Source organism: Euprymna scolopes, chromosome 42 (genome assembly GCF_053919585.1).
Source record: "Euprymna scolopes isolate OS-2025 chromosome 42, ASM5391958v1, whole genome shotgun sequence".
NCBI classification, from domain to species: Eukaryota; Metazoa; Mollusca; class Cephalopoda; order Sepiida; family Sepiolidae; genus Euprymna; species Euprymna scolopes.
In genome coordinates, this window is record NC_136523.1 from 22,770,598 (window position 1) to 22,797,431 (window position 26,834).

The 26,834-nt window shown below is 33.9% G+C and overlaps 1 protein-coding gene across 1 annotated transcript in view; it reads right to left on the reverse strand.

Annotated features, from left to right (window-relative positions):
- The window catches only part of LOC145266956 (uncharacterized), a 133,215-nt gene that overhangs the window by 44,525 nt on the left and 61,856 nt on the right, over positions 1-26,834 (reverse strand). Inside the window, exons 9-15 of the mRNA XM_080122779.1 lie at positions 25,824-26,349; positions 21,493-23,001; positions 18,228-18,369; positions 12,168-13,428; positions 3,372-3,504; positions 2,183-2,274; positions 715-929 (exon numbers count right to left, since the gene is read on the reverse strand). Coding sequence (XP_079978905.1) covers positions 715-929; positions 2,183-2,274; positions 3,372-3,504; positions 12,168-13,428; positions 18,228-18,369; positions 21,493-23,001; positions 25,824-26,349 — 3,878 coding nt within the window. The remainder of the gene's footprint in view (positions 1-714; positions 930-2,182; positions 2,275-3,371; positions 3,505-12,167; positions 13,429-18,227; positions 18,370-21,492; positions 23,002-25,823; positions 26,350-26,834) is intronic.

Consider the following 26,834-nt stretch of genomic DNA (forward strand, 5'->3'; position numbering starts at 1 on the left):
AGTGAAACAGACTGACAGACAAACAGACAAAGAGAAATATAATACAGATTCTTTATTAATTTTTATTTTATTGCGAACTATTATCCTCATCTTTTTTTTTTCTTAGTTGTTTCATGACGTTTCGTCCAACTCTTCCTCTGGCCTTCGTCAGGTGGTAACCATGATGGGATAGGAACTCCGAATCTCCTGACTGAATCCACTGTAATTACTGCCTTCCATAGTTGTCATCTCACCACGTTTTGACGAATGCCAGAGAAATAGTTGGCCGAAACGTCGTGAAACAACAACTAAGAAAGATGAGGATAATAGTCCGCAATAAATAAATTAATGAAAATGGACTTTTATATACTGCATGATTTCTACATCTTCTATAATATAAATCTCACCTGTCTGTTTAAATGTATGTTTGTATGTCTGCCTAAAAGTTTCGACAGAGGCAATGGATTTTCACAAGATTGGTATCGTTTTGAAGCTCAACCCTTCGGACGACAAATATAAAAAAAATGACCAAAAACATTAATTCCTTCACTCTCAACTGGGCACTTTTCTACAGTTCAGAGATTCGGAGTTCCTATCCCGTTGCGGTTACCACCTGATGAAGGCCAATAATGAATTACAATTAAATAATAAATATGGATTCTGTTCTGAAGGATTATCTTGATTCAGATTTTAATTTGTCAAAACTTTCATCAGTTCGACCATTCTGTAACTTACTGGGTGTAAATATTGGCGAAGAGCGCCCTGGGCAAGCCAGCATTGAGAACGTAGGTGTCGGCTACGCTTGTGTTGTCATCGGTGGTACTGAGCATGTGGTAGTGTAAGTAAGGGTTGTCCTTCTGCGGAATCAGTTCTAGCGGCTCGGTGCCATCACAGGTTGCAAGTGAATGCACAAGGTCGTGGGGAAGGCTGCATTTGCTGACAATGTGAAGCTGAGAAAAAGATGAAGAAAAATGTGAATGATTTTGAAACATCAAATGCAAAGCAAGAAACTAAACTTAACCTGATTTAGCATGGATGAAACATGGACGCCTCTGTGTAGCTTAATCGCCATAGATATATTTTCATACTATATATATATAGTTTTCCAGGGACGAGTTTTCCGGGCACCATATATATATATATATATATATATATATATATATACCATATATATATATATATATATATATATACATATGGTGCCCGGAAAAAGGGGGAGTTTTCAGGGTACAAGTTTTCTGTGTACGAGTTTTCCAGGGACGAGTTTTCCGGGCACCATGTACGAGTTTTCCAGGGACGAGTTTTCCGTACACAGAAAACTTGTACCCTGAAAACTCCCCCTTTTTGCTAGGTAGGAAAACTGATCCTTTATTGAATAAATATCGATTGAAAACACATTTTATGACCGTTCTTGAAGAAGATATCGTCTTTAAAAGAGAATAGACATCCAATAATATTTTTAAAAAATATTTTTACTTGTTACGAAACACGTGCTGTCAAGAAATGAACATCTTTGCTTAAAATTCTATTTGTTCGATGATGTGTATGAACTTATATAAATGAGTTTTGCAATAATCTAATTCATAAAACTATGTCTGTCCGTCCGTCAGTCTGTCTGTCTGCATATTTTCAAACTCTATCTCTTCTGAAACTAAAAGTCGAAAAGCGGCGCTAGGGGCATCAAATGATTGGATTTTTTTATGGACTGTTCTTTCATTGGTCTTTAGCTGGTTAAAATTGTTTTTAAGGCGCTAAAAAGGGTCAAGATTGAAAAAATTATTATACATGTCGTACATTCGTCTTAGTTTATTTTAATTCAGTTCATATGCCTGTCACGTTGGTACAGTGGTAACGTCACCAGCTTTGAATGCTACAGTTTTGCTTTCGGTTTCGATTCTAGCTGATGGCACCCAAATGATTTTTTTTTATTTTTGAAATCACGATTCTATAATAATATATACAAACTTGGGACAAATTAAAATATAATATTTAAGCATATTTTACGGCCGGGCAAAGCCTCCGCCCCCCCCCCACCGCCTGCTAGTTATATATGAAATAATCTATTTGGCTCAGCGGTCAGTGATTTCATAATAATAATAATAATAATAATAATAATAAAATTTATGAAAACAAAACAAAACAGGAAATAGGAACTCTTTATAGAAAAAAAAATCCAAAAAAGATCCAAATTTTGAAAACTTACTTCTAAATGTTGTCTGCACAATCGTAGGCAGTTCAATGTTTCTTCGCATTCTTTCAAGTCATTAAAGACCCTCGTTATTCGGGATTTGTTGCCTGGAAGATCAGGAAATTTTAAAGCGGTTAAAGTAGTTTGCTTGAATCATTGTTTCGTGTGTATATAAAAGAAATTTAGGTTTACAGAGATGTAACAGATAGACTCAAACTGAAGCAACTTAACATATTATTGATTCAACTGGCAGGGAGACCCGACGTTACCCGGGATTGAATGATAATCAACGAATATTTCACACTCCCATATTTTTATTGCCATCGAATTCCATGAAATCGCTCATTTTTCAATTAAATCGATTGATTGCCTGCTCTATAACGTTTCTGCTTTTTTGAGATGAGGATTGGTTATTCGTATTATTTGGATTCATTGAACTACTGTTCTCATCTTGAGTGTCATTTTTCACAATTTTTCGGTTGATGTAACCTCCGATCTTCTTCAGGTGTATCTTGTCGAACTCGGGAATGTTTCTGTCGAACTCATGAACTTGGACGAAATTTCGAGCAGAACCCTTTATTTACTTCACAGGGTTAGCATGCTCTTGTTCCGTCAGCCATGACTGGATAGAGGTCCTAAGTAATTTGCAATTTTTTATGGTCGCCCACACTGAGGATTGGGCCTTCAGGAGAATATCACTTTTTACAACTGATTTTTCCAAGTACTCTAACCAATCCCAACTGTACTGACATGCAGAAGTTCAAGTGTAATGTGAACAGACATCTTGCTACTCATCTCTCTTCATAATACCCCTGCAACTTATGTCCCCGATACTTCAAAACGGCACTGTGCTTTGTTTGGGGTGAAAATTGAATAATAAAAAACAAAAATAAAAAAATACCCAATGAAGTAAATAAAGGGTTTCACTCGAAATTTCGTCCAAATTCCCGGGTTTGGAAAGATACACTTGAAGAAGGTCGGAGGTTACATCAACCGAAACGTTGTGAAAATCAGCAGTCCGATGAATCCAAGTAATACAAATTGCCTGCACTGGTTGTTCACCTGATAAACTTATTTCCTCCTTTTTTTTTTTTTTTGTTATATTTTTTTCACTGTTTCTTTCCAACCCTTAGGGAGGGAAGGAGGGGAGGGGGTCGATTGCGGCAGAGTTATAAAAGAAAGAACAAAAAAAGGATATCCATACTCTTGGTCCATGTTTCTTTGTTCTGAAGATTTTGGTAGAATCGACTCATTTTTTGCCATTCTTTCGTTTCCAGCAGCAACTGCTGTTGTAGAATCTTCAGGCGTGTCGTCAAAGACGTGAAATCAGATTTATCCTACAATAAACAACAAAAAAAAATGGATTGAAAACTTGGAACATTTTTTTTTTTTTACATAGTAGTCACCACTTATCAAGGCCAGTAGACCACTCGAGGATAAGGGTTAATGGGTATACATTAGTCATTGCAGTTATAGCATAGTAAACATAAGTAGTTGAAATTTAGTAAATTGGATTACTTAGGTTCATCAAGAACTTGTTTACGTTGGACTTGAAGACAATCAGATTGTAGTCTGCTAGAAAGCAGGACAACGGAAGAGAATTCCACAGGCGTGCAGTTCTAAGAAAGAAGTTTTGTTCATGGAATCTACGTTTAGGTTTAGGCATAGATAAAGAGTGGGGGAAATTGTTGGTAGTTGTTTTGGGCAGACAAGTGTTTTTCATAAAAGTTTGGCGACGGGGGACCTTTGATTGAAGCTCAGCTGAGCACTTGCCATGAAAATAACGATAAAGCAGAGACAGGCTCGCAACGTCGCTTCTGTGAGAAAGAGGTTGCAGGGAAGAGAAAAGGGCATCCCCCACTAAGCTACGAAGTCTATTTAACAGCAGGCAGGATAAGCTGCTTCTAGTAGCTCCTGCCAAGATGTGGCAACAGTACTCCATCGTTGGCCGAACCTGGCTTTTATATAGGTAGAGAACTGCATCAGGAGTGAGATATCTACTGGAGCGGTAGAAGGATCCCACCATTTTTCCAGCGACCTTTCTTATTAAATTTTTATCAAGAATATTTGGCTTTGTGAATCTGTATTCGATTTGAATATTCTTGGTAAACTGCAGAAACGTGTCTGCAATTTGATCGGCGCCACCCTTTCTTCTTCACTGCAACCTCTTTCTCTCATAGACGTGATGTTGCTAGTCTCAGTCTTTTCTATAAATACTATTATGGCATGGGATTCTTTTTTGTTGTTTCTTCTTTACTTTTTTTTTAAAATTTGGTTTTCAAATATTTTCAGTCTTTCATCTACGGGATTGGTAATGTTCGACGTCTGATCTCATATTTACATCCGATTGTTTCTTGCAATCGCATCCATATTTTCTCACCGATAATATACGAGACAACATACTAGAGATTCTTGTACAAACACACATGAACACGTATATATATATATATATAAATATATATATATATATATAGTCATCCACATACAATATGTTTCGCTGTTTCACAGCTCATCAGTATGGTTAGACAAGCAACTACCTCAAGCCAGGATTGAAACCTGATCGCGCAAACGACAGTCGGAGCTTCTAACCATTGCGCTATACAGTTGCTGCTATGTGGGTAGTGAATTAACAATGTTTTGACATTATCCAAATACCTAAGCTCAATTTGTTTGCACAAAGAGCATCGCTTCATACGCTAATGGCAATTTTTATATCACTTCCCAAATGCTCAACCTAAGATAGAAAGCACTATAGTCATCCACATACAGTACTGTTTCACTGTTTTACAGCTCATCAGTGTGGCTAGACAAGCAATTACCTCAAGCCCGGATCGAAACCTGATTGCCTAAACGACCATATATATATATATATATATATATATATATATATATATATATATATATATATATATATACTAGCAAAAGTACCCGTTGTTGACTGGGTTCAAAAACAGCCTACAGAAAATGGACTCTGATTTATGAAAGTATGATAGGTTATGAAAAGGAAGGGTTGTAAAGAGATAGCTTCGAATTTGAGGATATCAAAACCAAAGCAAAACATGATGAAAGTAAAAATAAAATAGATAAATCCCATAATTTAATATACTGAAACACTTATCACAATATTCTGTCGAGCTATATTAAAAAAACCTTGTTAAACTTTGTGACATATTTCCATTCTATGGAGGTCAGGTGCGAACGAATATCTCATAATTTTATTATACCATATTTCTTCAAACTGAAACATAATTATCAAAGTATACTTACGCAGATAGATATGAAAAGTCTTTATTAAAGTTTGTGCCTATTTCCATTCTATGGAGGCCAGGCGCGATTACAGACCTCACAATTTTATTCTACCATCCCTATTTAAGTTAAAACATACTTATCAAGTTATTATTATGCACATCTATATCAAAAACACTTGTAAACGTTTTTTTTTAATTTTTTAATTTTTTATTTCCATACTTTGTGGAATAGGCGCATACGCAGACCCCACAATTTTAATGAATCATCATTACGCCAGATCAAACATAGCCATTCATGTGTCTAGATACATCTTCTATCATTATATGTGATCAGTTTTCTATAATAGTCAACCATATAGGAGCCTATTCGTGACCAGACACACACACAGACGTTCAGCTTTATATTATATATATATATATATATATATATATATATATATATATATACATATATATATATATATATATATATATATATAAATCTATATATATATTAATATATATATTAAAATATATATATATTAATATATATATATTAGAGACAAAGTTGAATTTATATATATATATATATATATATATATATATATATATATATATATATATATTACAATAATAATTTTTTAATTTAATGCTCAACAATAAGAGCCGAATTCCTTAAAGCGGCTGACAACTAATTATTACAATAATATTTTATTTATTTTTTTAATTTTAAATACCTACAGACATTAATGTTTCATCCTTTCGGGGATTATTAGTGCAAGGTGACACGATTACTACCGGTCGGGAGATTCGAACCCGGACACGAAGCCATCTCTGACTCCATTAGCAAGGAACAAACGTCTCAACCGCGTGAAATATCGTTGAAATTTTAACATTTATTTTTTTTAAATGTCGTAACATCCGGCTATAGTGATCCAATGATTATAACATCATGATCTACGCGTGCGAGCTTAAGTGACCGACTTTCTATTTCAATTTTAAAGTGCTCAACAATAGGATAACACTCCCCTCCCATGAGGGGACCTTTGCGGCCTTCGGGCCAAGATCAAAGTGTAGTATTATTGTACCATTTTTATTATCTTTTTTGTTTTTACACGTCAATAAAAAATGTTTTAAAAATTGGGAGTTAAGTAGGAAGTCCCCCAATATGAAAGGGTTAATGTGCTATTATGGTGAAAGAAGATACTAGCTGGGAGAAACTTTTGATTTTGTTTAGTTCTGGAGTGACAAGGATGACCAATGACCCCCCACAATCCCCCCTCTTGAGTTGGCCATGGCCATGTGCCTAAGTTTTTTTGTTCATTGTTGATTTTCAATGTATTTTTAACATGAATAAAGGATTTAATATCTCAAAGTGTAGTATCTGTTCCGGCAGATGCTGCAATCAAAGACCATTGCCCTTGCGGCAATCTTCTGGTCCATGTAGGGGTAACCCTACATACCAGTGTGCAAATCACTATCCAGCTCTCATTTCCCACCTCCCGGGAGCTGGTCCCCTTTTCCCTTCCCCCTCCCCATTAAAAAACGGCCTTGTGCCTAATTTGCTCAGTGGGGAAGCAAATAAATACAACAATAGGATCCGAGTTTCTTAAAAGGGCTGACATAATTATTGCAATAATAATTTTTTTATTACTTTTTAATACCTACAGACACTAGTATATATATATATATATATATATATTTATATATATTTGTAGTCATCGACATACAGTCCTGTTTCGTTGTATCACAACTCATCAGTGCCGCTAGACTAGCATCACTCCCTAGCTAAGGATTGAACCTAGAACCGTCGTGTTGACAATCGGCAGTTCTCCCACTCGACCATGAAGGCGACGCCTGTAAATAACTCGTCGGAATGTCTATTTAAATGTACACCCGCCACCACTTATATATATATATATATATATATATATATATAATATATATGTTATATATATATATATATATATATATATATATATATATATATATATATATATATATATATATATATATATATATATATATATATCAAGCATCTAAACTAGACAAGTATCAAAAATGTAATTGTCTAATTTAGATGCTTGAAAATACCATAAGGTTGAAATAAATTATTGCATCGACAATTATGTAATTTCCATGTTATATTTTTATTTTATATATATATATATATATCTGTATCTGTCTGTCTGTCTCCATATTTTCAAACTCTTTCCATCCATCCAAAACTAAAAGTCGCATAGCAGCGCTAGGGGCCTTAAATGGTTAGATTTTTTATGGGCCGTTCTTTTATGGGTCTTTAGCCGGTTAAAATTGTTTTTAAGGGGTCAAAAATGGGTCAAAATTGAAAAAATCGTTATGCATTTTGTACATTCATCTTAGTTTATTTTTAATTGGTTTATATGCGTGTCATGTTGGTACAGTGGTAACGTCACCAGCTTTGAATGTTATAGTTTCTGTTTTGATTCTAGCTGATCGCACCTAAAACATTTTTTTTTTAAATCACGACTCTTAACACTCCTGGTGTTATACATCAAATTATCTCCCTTAACATAAAACTCGCTTGGGTGCCCGGCGTTGCCTGGATGTTTGGAGGTGTGTGTTGACCAAAGAAAAGTGGTAGTAGGCAGGCAGGCAGACTCAAATCCGTACTGCAAAGAAGGAAAAGAATGTGAAAAAATAAAGTGACGTCTTTGTTGTTGTGCTCATCGTCAAACCGGAAGTGGCAAAGGTTTAAATTAAGGTTAGTCGATTAAAACATCATATTAAGCATATTTTATGCCCAGGCAAAGCCAGTACCCCCCCTCCTCCCTGCTAATATATATATACTTCTGGAAGACTCCATCGAAGTTCTCTCAATGGCCTTCGTCACAGCCTCTTTCATCTCCTCAATTGTTTCATAACGACAATCTCTAAGGTTTTCCTTGATCTTAGGGAAAAATCAAAAGTCACAGAAAGCAAGGTCTTGACTATAAGGGGGGGGGTGAGGAACTGCCTTGACGCCCATCTTGTTGCCATGACAATGTCTTTCTTTCTGATCTTCTCTGAACATCCCTGGGAAAATTTTGCGCAAATCTTCCAGATCTTCAGTTCCCTGTGAATAATTGTGTGCACAGTTCCCACACTGACATCAAACTGTGCACTTATTGTCTCTATAGACACACGACCTTCCTTAATCACGAAATTCTTTATTTGGTCAATCAACGGTAGTGTTCTGACTTCCTTACTCCTCCCATGCCTCTCATCATTCCTCACAAAATCCCTGCTCTCCTTTAGTCTCTTATGCCACTCATCAACTAATGCTCCATCCATGCAAGATGGTCCAAAAGCAGTCTGAAGCATTTCGCACGTTTCTGTGGCATTTTTTTCCGAGTTTAAAACAGCATTTTATTGCATATCATTCTTCTAAAGTGACCTCACGTCCAGATTGCATTTTTGAAATTCACCAGCTGTGACAATCTGGCTTCGGTAGAGTGTATTCCAATTCCTGTTCAAGCTGTTTATTTGAACCTGAAATCATAAAAATTGGTCGGTCATCTCATAAGATGTATAGCAATAGCATACCGACTTTTCAAGAGTCGACGACAATTTTAAATGTCTGTACAAAAAAGTCTGGAAACTTATTGAAGGCACCTTATATATATATATATATATATATATATATATATATATATATATATATATATACTAGCAGTTCCGCCCGGCTTTGCTCGGGGCCTATGTACTGTTCATAAGGTTATGTGCATATGTATATATTAAAAAGTGTGAATATGTAAAGTAATGCCTTTCTGTCTTCCTTAACTACCATAGAGAAAAGACAGACAGACATTTTCACTTTTATAGATATAGATAGATAGATAGATAGATTGGATGCGATATATAGTAATGATTAAAGAAAGTATAAAAAAAAGACTCATGCGCAACCACCGAGAATCGAAACCAAAACGTTCAGCTCACGATTTATTTTGCCTCTGCTGTAAATGACTGGGCTATGAAAACATGTTTACTGCAAGGCTAAAAATTAAAACATGAACCAATATCAACTACGTTATGCATTCGTAATGGCGGCGTTCGACCTTCACCTGGCAAATTTCATTTTTTTTTAATTTTCACACTTTTGCACCGATTTTTCCAGGCTAAAACCCAAATATAAAGTTTTGCATAGATTCAAATACCTTATATATGAAGTTTCATGTCTGTAGACCAAAAACTCTAGGAGGAGTTTGGTAGGCAAAATTTGTGCAACTAAAATATACATGTATACATAAATATATATGGAAACAATTTTCTGTTTGCTGTAAACTTTTCCCCCAAATATTACGCAAGTATAAATCATGTAGAATATCTGCATGAATATAATTACACGTAATAGTTAACTATAGATGATCATTCCATAAGAAAACCGAAAAAACTAATAGGGAATTAATTAAAATGAATGTTTAAAAGAATATGCAAATTAGCTAGATCTTTTGCAGATGGATGCAATTGTATAACCCATATATAAGAAAATTGTATTTTCTTTTTAAATAAGTAGAAAAGGGTTTTTTAATATGAATATCAATACACCCAAAAGAAAAACGAATTTATAGGAGTACAGACAGAAGATAGATATACATATTTATATATATTGCATGCATTTTCATATAGCCATCTGCGCTATGTTATAATTGTATTGTCCAAATTTAATTTAAATATCAAAGATCAGCCGAACTTCCTCTACCAACTGACCCTTCTATTTCAACTGGTCTACCTCTAATAGCTTCCTTCCGTGTTTTCTCCCATGTTTTCCATTGGTATTTCCCTCTGAACTAAAACCTGCTCACTCAACTGTTGTATATCACTAACCCAAACGCGCTTATCTATTCTTTCAATGTGAACAGTCCAACAAAGTCTCATGAAAACTGAAATAAACTCATAGGGAGACGTTTTTTTTTTCTCTTATCAATCCGATAGAAAGCTCTTTTAGTTTGAAAGGGACATTATTCATCATCCTCTTCATCATCACCACCACCACCACTAACACCAACAACAACAACAACAACAACAACAACAACATCATTATTATCATCAATATCATCGGATTAATATCCATTTTACATGCTAAAATTTGTTAGACAGCTTTATAAAGTTGACTTTCACGCAAAACTGATCAGGACTTTATTCATCCCTCTTTATTTGAAATACATTTCATCACTTCCTCCTATGTATTGCTTAGCTGTGCTCTGTGAACTGAACCTGCTATCTCAACTGTTCTATATCTACTAACCCTTCCCCAAAACTTGCATCCATTCTTTTAACATGACAAAAACAAAACAAAAAATCAGAAAAAGGAAACAAAAACCAATCAGAAATAAAATCCCAAAAAAACCCCCAAAAATCAGAAACAAAAACAAAATAAAAAACAAAAATGAAACAATCATAAGCAAAATAAAAAGCAATCAGAAACAAAAAGCAAAAAAATAAACAAAAAATTCAAAAACAAAAACAAGACAAAACACAACAAAAAAAAACAAAAACAAATAAAGTCAAAAACGAAAACCAATCAGAAACAAAAACAAAAAATAAAAAACAATCAGAAACAAAAAATAAAAAATCAGAAACAAAAAAAAATCAGAAACAAAAAAAATCAGAAACAAAAAAACAGAAACAAAAAACAAAAAACAATCAGAAACAAAATCCAAAAAAAATTAAAAAATCAGAAACAAAAACAAAAAATAAAAAAACAACAAATAAAGCCAAAAACGAAAACCAATCAGAAACAAAAACAAAAAATAAAAAACAATCAGAAACAAAAAATCAGAAACAAAACAAAAACAATCAGAAACAAAAACAAAAAATAAAAAACCAATCAGAAACAAAAAATCAAAAACAAAAAATAAAAACCAATCAGAAACAAAAAAAAACCCAAAAAACAATCAGAAACAAAAAAATCAGAAACAAAAAATAACAATGAGTAACAAAAACAATCCAAAACAAAAAAAACAAAAACAAAAAAAATCAGAAACAAAAACAAAAAAAACAATCAGAAACAAAACAAAAAACAATCAGAAACAAAACAAAAAACAATCAGAAATGAAAAAATCAACAACCAGAAACAAAAAACGACAAAAACAAATAAAAACAAAAACAAAAACCAATCAGAAACAAAAATAAAAAATCAGAAACAAAAAACAATCAGAAATAAAACCCCAAAAAAACAAAAAAAAATCAGAAAAAAAAACGATCAAAAAATAAAACAAAAAACAATCAGGAACAAAAAAAAAAACAAAAAACAATCAGAAACAAAAAAATCAGACACAAACAAAAAAAAACAATGAGTAATAAAAACAATAAGAAAAAACAAAAACAAAAAAATCAGAAACAAAAGCAAAAAAACTATCAGAAAAAAAACAATCAAAAACAAAAAACAATGAGTAACAAAAACAATCAGAAAAAAATCAGCAACAAAAACAAAAAAAACAATCAGAAACAAAAAAAAACAAAAACCAGAAACAAAAAGCAACAAAAAAACAAATAAAACCAAAAACCAATCCAAAACAAAAAAAACAAAAACAAAATCAATAAAAAAAAACAGAAACAAAAAAAAAAAAAAACTAGTCAGAAAAAAAACAAAATAAAAAACAACCAGAAACAAAAAAAACAACAACCAGAAACAAAAAACAACAAAAGAAAAAACAAATAAAACCAAAAACCAAAAACCAAAAACCAAAACTAATCAGAAACAAAAAAAATAAAATAACATCAAAAACAAAACCCAAAGATGTGAAACTCACAATTCCTTTGAGAAAGGTCATCACGTCCATGTTATCGGAAAATCGAAGAAGATCAGCCGAATGATAAACAATCCTGCTATCCCTTTCCAAAGACGGAAATAAAATGTTCTTTTCCGGCCCAGGAAAATATTCAAAGGAGTGCACAGATGTGACATCCGACAGAGGAGAAACACAACGATGAGAAACAGTCTTGTTGTCCGACTCAGAAAATAGATTATTATCATCGTCCAGCGATAACTCGCTGATGGGCGACGAAGCGACACCGCTACTGCGCGTTGGAGTCTCTTCCTCGTTCACATTCTCTAGTGACATCCTACGGCTGGGCTGAGAATCGGATTGGTCAAAGTCAACTTCTGAGCTCGGAATGACACCAACTTTGAGTAAAGATCCCGCTTCTCGATAAGTTCGGTATTTCCTCATAACGGAATTATGTCTCAAAACTTTGTCTTTCTTCAACGATTCCTTGTCTGGCAGTTTTTCCGAAATCACACATTCTTTGATTTCGGAAGCAGCACCGATGCTTTGTTCTTGGAGAACGACCGAAGTAACTGCAATATAATCGGCACCATCGTTATTGGCATCGATGTGGGTATATTTTTTGTAATCGGTCAGCGAGATCTGAATTTCGCAGAATTCTTCCTTCTCTAGACTACTCGCACTCGAGAAATAGTTTTCGCCATCGTCAAAGGAATCCTGCTCGATATTTTCATCGGTCTCTTTAAATTCTTTAAATTCTTCCTGTTTTGATTTGTTTTCTGTGATTTCTGCATCCCCAGCCGTATCTTCATCCTCCAAGAATTCCGAATATTCATCGTTATCGTCTCCCAGATCTGCTACCTCATCCACCTCAATGGCATTGCCACGAGTGAGCACATGCTTCGCTTTCGTTTCGTACGTTTGCTTTTCTGACTGTTTGAAGAATTCTCTAGGACTGTTATCGTGTTTTCTAACAAGCTGAAACTGGCTTTCGGCAGCCGGTTTTGGTAACGGAACTGGCACTTCGCTTTTATCAAAAGACCATGACAAACTCTTTGAATTACAAACTACATCATCTTCGGTAGGTTTCTTTGTAGCCGCATCTAATGTTGCAGGAATTTTACCGTTCTGAAGACTCTCTTTATGTTCACAGGAACCAACATCTTCGGGTGCCAAGATACTTATTCCTGATTTCATGCTTGAAGGCTCGGTTCCCAAATTATTATTTGTTACCAATTCTTTATTCGATGAAGAACTGTTTTCTCGATCTGATTCCAAAGAGTTTCTGAAAGAGATAAATATAAAGAAATTAAGAGGTTGATATATAGTTATCAAACTGAAGCAGTACATGTAGTATATATATATACATATATATATATATATATATATATATATATATATATATATATATATATATATATATATATATATAAATATGGATGAGTGAAATTGTCTGTCTGTCTGTGTCTGTACTCTAAACTACTCTATCAATTTTCAGTCTACAGACTCGAGATTTGTCATAAGGGGTATTGAGATTTGGGAAAATCTTTTTAATCAGTTTTTGGTCAGAAATTTCGCTGTCAAGGGGTCAAAGTTCAACGGTTTGACCATTGAAAACTCTACCAAATTGCCAATTTTGAGTTTAAACACTTTTAAATTTTAGATGTAGATTACTTTGACATAGATCAAACATTTAATTTGATTTGAGCCCAAAACAATGCATGTTAAAGGGTCAAAATTGCGATCAAAGTCAAAAAAAAATTTGACCTCAGCACTTTCTACCAAATTACTCAGCCAATTTTTGGTCTAAACATTTGAAATTTTACATAAAGTGTATTCACACATAGGGCAAGTTTTTTAATCAGTTTTTGGCTTCCAAGGGGTCAAAGTTTAAAAGATCTGACCTTTGCGGTCTCTAGTAAACTATTCAGCCAATTATGGATCTAAACATTTAAAATTTTACATAAAGGGTATTCAGACATGCAGCAAGCTTTTTAATCAGTTTTGGCGCGAAAATCTAGCTGCCAAGAGGTCAAAGTTTACAGAGTTGACCTTTGCAGACTCTACCAAACTCCTCCGCCAATTTTGGGTCTAAACACATGAAATTTTAGATGTATGCTATCTGGACATATATACGAGTTGTTTCAGCATATAAATGTTATAAAAGGCAAGATAAGTTACTTTTTTTTACCTAACTGGATAATTTTTAGTGTTTTATTCAGCTTAAAAAATATACAGTGTTTACCGTTTAATGGAAAATTTAAAATGGCGCTCGACTCTCTCTTGAACACGGTAAGTTTAGGAAAATGAATTAAAAATAAAAAACTACACAAAATACTATTAGAAACCCACCGAATATATGTCAGCCTATGTCACGGTAACATATTGAGCGAGGTTCTAACAGTTTTTTGTATAGTTTTTTTTATTTTTAACTCATTTTCCCAAACTTACCGTGTTCCAGAGAGAGTCAGGCGCCATTTTAAATTTTCCATTACATCGGTAAACACTGTACGTTTTTTTTTTCGGGGGGGGGGGGCTGAATAAACATGTTACATTGAATAAAAACACTAAAAAAGTATCCAGCTATGTAGAAAAGTAACTTATCTTGCCTTTGATAACATTTATTTGTTATATATTTGTTTTTTGACAATTTTTTCGAATCTATGTGTGTAGTAATACAAACCCAGCAATGTTTTCAATCCCGTGTGCCTCTTTTGGCTGAACTAGTTTCCTCACATTTAAAACATTAGTGTATAACTGCTCTCATGAGGAGGCAAGTAAAGAACTATCATTAATTTTTTTTTATTTTTTAAATATTGCATAAAGATCCTTTTTATGATAATGCGTCTCTGATTCATTTCTAAAAAAAAAGGTCAATGTGCGCTGCTTGTCCAACCTACAAAGAGTGTTTATTCCGAAAGCCATTCTCAACGTGGGGAGATTGAAAATAAGAAAATGACTTTTGAACCTCCACATATTAAGAACGGCTTTCGGAATAAACACCTTTAAAGGATGGACAAGCAGCGCACATTGACCACCCCTGTCCCCCCCCCAAAAAAAAAGCAAAGAAATCGTTTTTGTAAGTTTTCTCAAACATTTTTTAAGTTATCATATTATCGACTACTGCTAGTTTTTTTTTAAATTTTTGTTTTTTAATTAAACTGGGGTAAAAAGGTTCAAACTAAATTTTAAATAAACCCATGACTTTTTTCTTTAACTTTGATTTTTTTAACACAAACTATATTCTAAAATTTTGAAACGAAAATTTATTAGAAAATTTGAAATATCTCGCAACACATAAATAGTTGTATTTCTATTTATTTTGTTTAATTTGTTTTGGCTTAAGAGAGAATATTTAAAACAAAAATAGTTTATTTTTTGCAAATATCTTTAGGTATGAAGTTAAAAAGATATTTGCCAAAAATATCTTCAACCGAAATATGAGTAAATTCGTTGTATTGTTTATTTTAATAATGCAAGATTTTTTGTGCTGACAAACCCAGTAGCCCGCCCGTGTAAAAGTTGTTCTAATAGCAAAACAGCAACAGGAGCAAATAGTCGTACCATTTAGTCATATAATTTTCGTAAATCTCTGGGTTTGTATTACTGTACACATAGATTCGAAAAAGTTGTCAAACCCAAATCTCTTTATGTACGTTCAAAATCCGGTATGACTAAATTGTCTGATTCGGCTCCTGCTGATTCAGGCAATTTTACATGTTCTTTATATATGACAAACAGCAGGAGCAGTCAGTCGTACAATGATCGGGAATAATTTTGGTCATACATATTTAGTAAAACCAACGTGTTAACTTATTAACAACAACGTTACAATATTTTGAAATGAGACAAATTTAGCATGTTTAAAAAAAATTGTGCTTGAAGGAAAAATTGTGACTGCCAGAAAATTGTGACGGACAGACGGACAAAATATCTATTGATCTAAGACATAAAAGATGAAAACTTTAAGTTTATGGAGAAATGAATATATTTGACATTTATGGAGAAATGCAAATTTGAAATTTTTGGAAAAACGAAAATTGGAAAATTTATGGCAAACAAAATTTTGAAATTTATAGAAAAATGAATATATTTAAAATTTGTGGAAAAAAAGAAAAATTTTGAAATTCATGGAAAAATAACAATTTAATATTAGATTGAGAAGAAGGTTCTACGCTTTTTGTTAGGCATTTATTTTGAACTGGGCAAAGTGTGCGGTGTCTACAGCTGCATTTATCTTCTTCGTTATTAGTATTTTTATTTATGGTATGGTTGTTCTTGTCCGGGGTTGGTTTGTTATTATTATTATTATTATTATTATTATTATTATTATTATTATTATTATTATTTTTGCTAGTGTTGGTTTTATTTTTGTCATGGTGTCTACATTTTTTATTGTTTATTTTGTTGTTGTTTACATTGTTTTTATTTAGTATTTTGTTATTATGTGCTTTAATTATCACCTCTAAATTTTCGCAACAACTGTAGGATAACTTTAAGGTATTTTTATTGAAGATTTTGTGTAAGGGGTTGGTTGCGGGAAAGTGTTTTTCAATAAGATCTAGAAATTTCTTGCCAGGTTTTGTTTTTAACATTTGATTGTATGGGGCCGTATACCAAATTATAGTTCCTTTTTCTTCTATTTTTAATTTTATTATAGTTATTGGTGTTTTGTTTTAGTTATGATACCTTTACTTTATATATCATTTTAAAGAACGTTTTTCGATTTATACAATCGTTTAAATTACAATCATTTTAAAACAAGTATGTCTTCTTTTCACGACGTGCAATACAAGATGGAGAAAAAAAGCAAATTCGCATTTCTTATTTTAATTGGCTTTATTTCTTATTTTAATTGGCTTTATTTCTTATTTTAATTGGCTTTATTTCTTATTTTAATTGGCTTTATTTCTTATTTTAATTGGCTGTATTTCTTATTTTAATTGGCTTTATTTTGGCGACTATCTTTCAACAGCTTTAAACTATCCGCAAAAAGAATAAAATAATAAATATTTAAGTTTTTAAGGGGGTACTCACTTTCCTATATAAATTAATGTAAAATGAGCACCAACTTCATGACCACTTAGCAATCAATAATATCTGTATCTTTTTTTTGTGGGAGGGAAAGAGAGCAGAACTCATATCAGTTTTTGCTTTCTTACGTCTTTTTTTTTTTCGGACTGCGGAAAAATTGTGACAGATTTAAGAAATGAAAACTTAAAGTTAAAAGAAAATATTTTAAATTTACGGCGAAATAAAAATTTGAAATGTTTGGAAAAACGAAATTTTGAAATTTTTGAAAAAAAAATGAACATATTTGAAATTTACGGCGAAATAAATATTTGAAATGTTTGGAAAAATGAAATTTTGAAATTTTTGAAAAAAAAAATGAACATATTTTAAATTTATGGTGGAATAAAAATTTGAAATGTTTATAAAAACGAAATTTTAAAATTTATGAAAAGATGGAAATATTTAAAAATTTATGGAGAAATAAGAATTTGAAATTTTTGGAAAAACGAAATTTTGAAATTTATTAAAAAAAAAATGAACATTTTTTTTAATTTGTGAGAAATAGAAATTTAAATATAATAAAAATTTGAAAAATTAAATTTATAGAAAAATTGTAATTTTAAATATATATAAATGAAAACTTTATGGAGAAATTAAATTTGAATTATATACACATCTTAAATTTTAAACTTATAGGAAAATAAACATTTTTAATTTATGAAAAATGAAAATTTGAGTTTTATCAAAAAATTTAAAATTTTATTTCATGGAATAATGAAAACTATATGGAAAATGGACGTTTTAAATACATGAAAAATTAAAAGTTTTAGTTATTGGAAAAATGTAAATTTTTAAATATAAAAAATTAAAATTTTAAATATATGAAAAATTGAACTTTTTTTAATTTATGGAAAGATAAAAATTGTACATGTATGAAAAATTAAAATTTTCAGTCTGTGGAAAAATGCAATTTTTAAATATAAAAAAATCAAAATTTTTAATATATAAAAAAACTTTTAATTTATTGAAAAATGCAATTATTAAATTTTGAGAGATCCGAAATTCAATTACTTTTGTCCTGTCCTTGTTTGGTTAATGATGTCAAAAATTTCATGCAAGCAGTTTTCACTCCATTCGTAATTTGAATACATCGTGGCCAAAGTATTTTTGAACTTTTCAAAATTCATTCCTTTTAAACTTGAAATTCCGGCACCTTCAGAAAAGAAAACACTTTATTATTATAGAAAAATTTCAGTTTCAAATTTATTTCATTTTTATGTACACAATTCAGTTCTTAAAGTTACAATCCAGTCAAAAAGAGAAAAATAATAAAAATTAATTAGCGAATGGGAGTGGGGCATGCTAAAAATAGGATTTAACAACCAACGTATCTGTGGGAGCCTACAAGGAGAAATATAAACTGAAGCCAAGAACGTCCAAGGATGGAATACTGCTGCCATATCTGGGCAGGAGCTGCTAAAAATAGCCTATCCTGCCTTGACAGAGTACAAAATAGACTTCGTGGCTTAGTGGGGGATGCCCTTTTCTCTACCCTGCAACCTCTCTCCCACAGAAGAGACGTTGCGAGCCTATCCTTGTTTTATCGTTATTTCCATGGCAGGTGCTCGTCTGAACTCCAATCTCTGGTCCCCCCTCGCCAATCGTTCATGAAAAACACCCGTCTAGCTGAATCCACTGTGAAAACTTTCCCCACTCTTTATCTGTGCCTAAATCAAAACGTGGATTCCATGAACAAAGCTTCTTTCTTAGAACTGCACGGCTGTGGAACTCTGTTCGGTATGCCTGCTTCCCACCTGACTACAACTTGGATCTGTTCAAGTCCAACGTTAACAAATTCCTAATGAACTGCCACCTTAAGTAAACACTTCATCAAATCTCCACACTAGCGTAATGTACTTGCAATAACCCTTATCCCTGAGTGGCTTCCGGGCCTTGATAAGTGGTGACCACCGTGTAAAAAAAAAAAAAAGAAGATATTTTGTAAACGAAAAAAGAGAAAAGGAAACAAGACACAAACGAAATATGGCACTGGTGTAGCCAAGCGAGAAGTTGTTCGCTTTTGTTGTAAAAGCTGAAAACACTCCTCTCTGTGACCGCGACCTGACCAACGAAAAGAAACAAGGAATAAGTACTCTTTATGAACATTCTCCTTTTTTTCCTGAACATGCTATTTCGATACTCATAGTTTGTTTTGTGTTAAATTTCATGCATTTCATGCTTTCTTTATGCTTTAATACACAAAACAAGCTTTAGATAGACATTACATTGCACCGGTCAACAGTTTAGACAAATTCTCCTGGTACCATGGACCCATTTCCAGAAATGCTTCGGAATATTTATTAAGCAGCGGTATTAATGGTAGCTTTTTAGTACGAGAAAGTGAAAGCAGTCCCGGCCAACGGTCGATATCTGTGCGATACGAAGGAAGGGTTTACCATTATAGAATAAGTGAAGATTCAGATGGCAAGGTGAGAAAGATTTTATTTTTATTTATTTATTTATTTATTTTTTTTTTAAATATATACCCCCCCCCCAAGTGAAGATTCAGATGGCAAGGTGAGAAAGATTTTATTTTTATTTATTTATTTATTTTTTTTATTTTTTTTAAAATATATACCCCCCCCCCAAGTGAAGATTCAGATGGCAAGGTGAGAAAGATTTTATTTTTATTTATTTATTTATTTTTTTAATTTTTTTTAAAATATATACCCCCCCCCAAGTGAAGATTCAGATGGCAAGGTGAGAAAGATTTTATTTTTATTTATTTATTTATTTTTTTTTATCCAGTCTTTATTTAAGACAATTTTTTTTATTGTGTTGTAGTTTGAAAAGCGAGACAAATTCTCATTTTTTTTTTTTTTTTTTTCATTTTGCATCGCTAAAGGGAAATAATTCATTCAGACCTCCTGGATAATGTATATTTTGAACTTTCCAAAACTCATTCCTTTGAAACTCAAAATACCTACACCTTCAGAACAGAAAACATCATTGTACAGGGTGAAACGATAAAATTGTCATCATAGAAACGACGACATGACTCCACTTCCGTTTGATGATGACCAGTTTTCTTTTTTTTTGTTGTTGCAGACCATCTACTAGTTGACCAGTTGTGCACAAATCACAAGAGTGATAGGAGCCTTTTGTCATGTCTGAAAGTGAGACAATGTTCAACAAGTGAGATCGGAGATGTGCCGCTGTACAACTCCTGCTCTCTACCGATCCAAGTTATGACAACAGGACTATTGCCAGCACCCTCAAAATGCACTGCTAGATTGCCATGAATTGCAGGGACGTGCCTATGGTGATGAAAACAAAATTTCTGGCCAAGGTTATGGTCTTTAGTGTGGTTTCAAGTGAAGGCCATATCTTTGAAGTCGGCTTCTAAGTTAACACCAAAGTGTACCTGGATTTGCTGCAAAGTGTGGCCGCTGGCAGACTCTGGGTGTGGCAGCAGGACTCGCCGTCAGTCCACAAGTCCAAAGAGACCCAGACTTAGCTTCAGAGGGAGTGCTATGACTTTGTATCATTCAGTTCCCCATCCTCCCCTGACCTGAACCTGCGGGACTATTTCGTTTGGTAATATGTTGAGAACACCACTAACATGACTTCCCACAACACCAAAGCTAGCCAAGTATTCGCCGAGCTCCGGCTGGTGCTTGTGGAAATGGTATGCTCCTAGTTCTGGACCTGTATTGAGGCAGTGATTGAGACTGAAGGTGGCTACATTGAAGAGATATCAGTTCTACTACATAATCAAGTTACCTGAATTGATTTTTTCAATATAAGTTTTAAAATAAAGCTGTAGTATTGTTTTCTTTAGGGTGACAATTTTATCGTTCCACCCTGTACGTATGAGGAAAAACTGTACACATATCCAAGGCAATGGCTGAAACATTAGAAAACAACCTTCAATCAGTAGTAGAATGGAGTATTAAATGGATGGTAATGTTTAATGCTACTAAAACTCAATTCCCCATAGTCCCTTGTTAGACACGATCCCAATCCCTTATGACCAGGCAGCAAAATCCCAATCCTTAACAGTTGAGGTGTCTAGATCCCAGAAAGCCTTTTACTCTAATAGTTTTTTTTTCTCGGACTGCCAGACTTTGAAATTCCTTCCCCGTTTTCTACTTCCCTGAGTGTACTGGCATGCAGAAGTTTAAATGTAATTTGAACAGAAATCTCGTTACTTAACTCCCCACAGTCCTCTATTTGACATGATCCCAAATAGCAACTCCTTACGATGAAGTGTTTGGCGTAAAAAAAAGAGTACAAAACAGATAAAAACAAAAATGAAAAAAAAACAAGTACTCACCCATGACAAAATTTTCCTCAGGATTCTTTTCCAATACGTCCGTTTCCGTGGAACGCTGAATAACTCTCATAATTCTTAGAATCAGGTGTAGTTGCTTGATCGTCCCCTCGCTGATTGACTGGCTGTTGCAAAGCGCCTCCAGAAATAATTCCTGCGGATCAGAATTCCCTTTATCTTTGGACGGACTCATCGTCTTTGATTTAATCTCCGGACATTGGTTACAAAAACCTTCGGAAGTTCTGTGACAATTATGGTCAAAGCAGGAATGTCCTTCATCATCATGGATAGCTGACAAAGTGCTGTTTGAGTGACAAGGTCTTCGATGAATGTCATCAAATGGTTTGATTCTTAAAGAATTTGGGGTTTTTTCCTGACGGTGCCGGTTACCGTTCTGGAATAATTCTTGGTTTTCTGTGGAAATGAAGATATCATTCATTCCGGGGATCTGATTTTTGCTATGGGAGGAGACTGGATTTTCTTCCGGGGTTAAATTAGGGGAGGAAGATGAAGAACCATCCTGATGGTCGTGGTCTGTGAAAGCGTGACATTCACAATGGTATAGGTCTTGATGAAGAATCACAGCATCGGAACCACATGATCGGCTCATTTGATGAGTATCAGAAAGATGACAGAATAGACAGTTATGTTTAGCCTTTACCTCTGCCTGGTTACGTTCCAGTCGGTGCTTTAACAAATTTTTATCTGGTGAAATTGGTTGCATCGATAATCCAAATCCTTTACTGTCTTTTTCACAGAGATCGCTAGTCGAACCAAATTTACTCAGTTCGACTGGCGGATGACAATGCCCATCCCATGTTTCTGTCTGAGTTGACAGAGACATTTCCGAAGACCATTTCTTATTCCTTAGACACGGACATTTTGGTTGCTTTGTTTCCTTTGATTTTTTCGTCCGCCGCGAACGTAACTTATGGACCAGACCTTGCGCCCTCCGACCGTGCGACGAGCATAAAGAACAACGCTTATAAGAACGTCTTTTGAAATCAGGATGGTGCCGCAATGCCTGGAACGATGTCTGTAGTTCTTCATCGTCTTCTAATGAATCGCAACAATTCGGATCAGATAGGCAGCTGGAAGTTTCCGAATGAGAAACCGAAGGAGAAGAGCTGTATATACAGTGTAGGCATGGTGATGTCTTCGTTTGGAATTGCACTTGACCGTCATCGGAGCACTGACCATTACTATTGGACATTGGTGAATAATGAGCATTGACAATTGGAACGGTCATCATGCTTTGTGGCGGAACCATCATTAACGGAACCTGCGGTTTCGGCTGACTGTTATTTATGGAAAGATTGTTCCAATCTAAGAGTCCCAGTGGAGAAAGATTCGTTTGCTTTTCTTGTAATTTATTTAGAATCACTTCGGCCAGTTCTTCGACTTCTTTCTTTCTCAATGACTGATCTTTAGGGACGGCCATATGCAAAGATTCCTGACTTTGTTGTGGTACCTGCTGTGAAATCTTTTCCTGTGTCAATGATTCGGCTTTCTCTGAAAGAGAATAGAAGTTAATATTAAAATCAGGGTGTGTTATGGGCTAAATGCTGGGAAGAATAATGAAAACACTCGAAAACAGTGAAATGAATAATATATTTTTTTTTAGACAGAGACCACCACTTATCAAGGCCTGGAGGCCACTCGAGGATTGTGTGGGGGGGGGCGATAGAGGGAAAATATAAATGCAGTGGTATAAGCAAGTGCAACCTGGAAGCACATATAGGGTAAATTAGGGTAAATTAGGGTCTTCTCTGGAGATGTTCCCAACACATGGAAAGCCATCTTTAATGTAGGCACATATTCCATGTTAAGTTAGTGTAACCTTTAATTACAAACTCATCTTCACGTCAAGGCTTCGGGTTTGAGCCAAACCTTCCTACCAAAATTTTTGTTTTTCTTCTTTTACAGCTCCAGCTGTGCGAGGAGAGAAGAGAGGAACAGTGGGAGGAGAAGAGAGGCAGGCGAAAAAGGACAGTATCAGCAGCAGCATCGGCAGAGCATGACAAAGTGTATCCCTGCGGGAAGTGCAACAGAATCTGCTGCTCCCACATTGGTCTGCTCAGTCACAGAAATCATTGCCACCACTCATGACAACGTTCAGGCGCGATTCTCCACTGTCTATCTAGACGGAAGGACGTAAGAGTTGGAGTCAATATTACAATTAAAGTTGAAGAGTCAGAGTTTAAAGTCAGAGGTCAAAATCAAAGTTCAGACTCTTAAAAATGCTGGAAATTTTGAGTTCAATCTTTTTATGTGACTCAACAGACATTCTGAATATTAGAAAACTAGGAGTCGGAGTCAATATTAGAATTAGAGTTGAAAAGTCAGAGGTCAGAGTCAAAGTTCCTATTTACAATGCCTCCCCACAAGACAGAGTTAGACACCAGGGTCGTTTTTTAATGTGGAGAAAAGGAACAAAAAATAAAAATTGTCTCAGTCGTGAAGGATTTTTATCCATTAACAGAGAACAAGAAATTGAAGTGTAGCATCTGAAGAACAGATACTACGCTTTGATCTTGGCCTGAAGGCACAGGTGGCTGTAGAGTCAAAGGTCAAACTCTTAAAACTGCTGGAAATTTTGAGTTCAATTTTTTTATGCGACTCAACAAACAGTCTGACTATTAGAAAACTAAAAAATAAGGAATTGCAGTCGGATATTTGAGAATGCTAGAAGTCAGAGCAGTCAATATTAGAATCAGAGTTGCTGAGTCAGGGGTTGAAAGTAATCAGAAGGTTGGGGACAACATCAGAGTCAAAGTCAGATATCTTATCAGGCTCAACAAATTTAATGTTTGCAGACTTTTACATTTTTGTTGGGTCGTCATACTTAAGTTTTAAATATGAGTACGGCAAAAATATGCGCACGCTTGCACATACAACAATGGCCACCAATGATAATATAAAGAAATTGCATTGCTTAATATCCAGAAAACTACTTGGTGGCTGAAAATGTACATGCGATATTCGTTTTCAGCATATCCGAAAACCTGTGCAAGTCATGATTTTAGAGATGATTGATAAGATGGAAAGTAAGTAAAAATTTACCTTAGTTAATATTTCAAGCTTAAGTTAGATATTTTTAATGGAAATCGCGCCAGACAAGGCATGAAGCCACTTGATGTAAGGAGCATAGAAAAAAAAAGTACAAAATAAGAAAAGCGGGAGTTATGAGATTGTCAAAAGTAAACTCAAGGTCCATTTTCTTCAGTCCACTTTTATATGGATAGATTCCAACACAGAACACAGCAATTGTAAGAAACATTGCTCATGGAATGTGACTACTAAAGAACAAAATAAGGAAACATTTTGCAGTTAGATTTGTCTAATCTGGCATCAATTCCACAGGCAGATCGATGTTCTGATTAATAATGCCGGCCAGAGTTACCGAGGCCGGGTGGAGGACACCTCTTTGGATGTTGACATCAGACTTATGACAGTCAACTATCTCGGACATGTGGCGATCACAAAAGGTAAGACCACTTCTTTTTTTATTTTCCTTTTTTGGTTTTCCTTTTATTTTTCCTTTTTCTATATTTTTTCTTTTTTCTTTTTCTTCTTTTCTTTTTTCTTTTTCCTTTACTTTTTTATTTTTTTATTTTCTTTTTCTTCTTTTCTTTCTTTTTCTACTCTTCACTTTTATATGTTTAGATTCCAATACAGAGAAAAAGCAATTCTTTCCTCTTTGTCAGAAACATCGCTCATGGAATGTGACGACTAAAGGGCGAAAAAAGGGAAACGAGTGTTACTAGGCGGCTAAAAGAAACTCAGGGCCCACTTTGTATTCTTCACTTTTATATGTATAGATTCCTGCACAGAAAACAGCAATTCTTCCCACTTTGTCAGAAACATCGCCCATGGAATAGGAGGACTAAAGGACAAAATAAGGGAAACGGAAGCTATGAGGCGGCTAAAAGTAATCCCAAAGTTCACTTTCTTTAATCCACTTTTATATGTATAGATTCCTACACAGAAAACAGCAATTCTTCTCCCTTTGCCAGAAACATCGCCCATGGAATGTGAGGACTAAAAGACAAAATGAGGGAAGCGAGAGTTACGGGTTACAAGGCAGTCGAAAGTAAACCCAAGGTCCACTTTGTACTCTTCACTTTTATATGGATAGATTCCGACTCAGAAAACAGCAATTCTTTCCCCTTTGTCAAAAATATCGCTCATGGAATGTGAGAACTAGAGGACAAAATAAGGGAAACGGAAATTACAAGGCTGTTTCCACTTTCCTTAAATGACATTTTTGTCTTATTATTATTAGTAAGTTTATCGATAAAATCCTCAGATAAAAACAAAAAAGTAAATCTTACCCGATTTTGCCGTCTTTCTGGCTGATTCTGATAAATTTCTCTTGGACGTTTGCTTCGTGTAAACCTCTTCAAGCTGCCGCAATTTCTCGACTACTCGTCGACTTGCACTAACAAACGTTTCTTTGCTGTTCTTCGGACAGTTTCCAAGAGCAGGCGTAGTTTTTGCCAAAGATTTTCCATCGTCTCTCTTCTCTCTGCATTCTGCATCCTTGATATCCCGCAACGTTCGGTCCTTCTGAGCACGGACATCTTGAGCACGATCCCGACTGTCGTCCAGGACAATCGGCTTAAAATGGGTCACAGGGGAACTGAACGCAGCGGGCAAATCCACAGATTTTTTTCCTCTTGGCATGTCTGACCACTTACTGGACACTGCAGTAAAGGCAGATCTATCATCTGGAGTACCGACGACATTTTCGTCATTTCCTTCCGACTTTTTTGGTCCGCTCATTTTCCTTTCAGAAATTTCTGCAGTTTTGTCCGACATCACCACTAAACGAGCATTTTTATCTTCAGCTGCACACTCCTAGAATAGAGTAGAAATATATTATGTATAATTGCACGAAAAAAAAAAAAATTATATGTAATTGCACGAAAAAAAAAATATTATATATAATTGTACGAAAAAATATATAATTGCACAAAAAATATATAATTGCACGAAAAAAATATATTATATATAATTGTACGAAAAAAATATATAATTGCATAAAAAATATATTGTATATAAGTGCAAGAAAAAAATATAATTGCACGGAAAAATATATTATATATAATTGCATGAAAAAATATATTATATATAATTGCATGAAAAAATATAATTGCACGAAAAAAATATATATAATATATTTTTTTCGTGCAATTATATTTTATATTATTTTATATTATATTATATTATTTCTACTCTATTCTATATATATATATAATTGCACGAAAAAAATATAATTTCACGAAAAAAAAATATTATAATTGCACAAAAATATATATTATATATAATTGTACGAAAAAAAT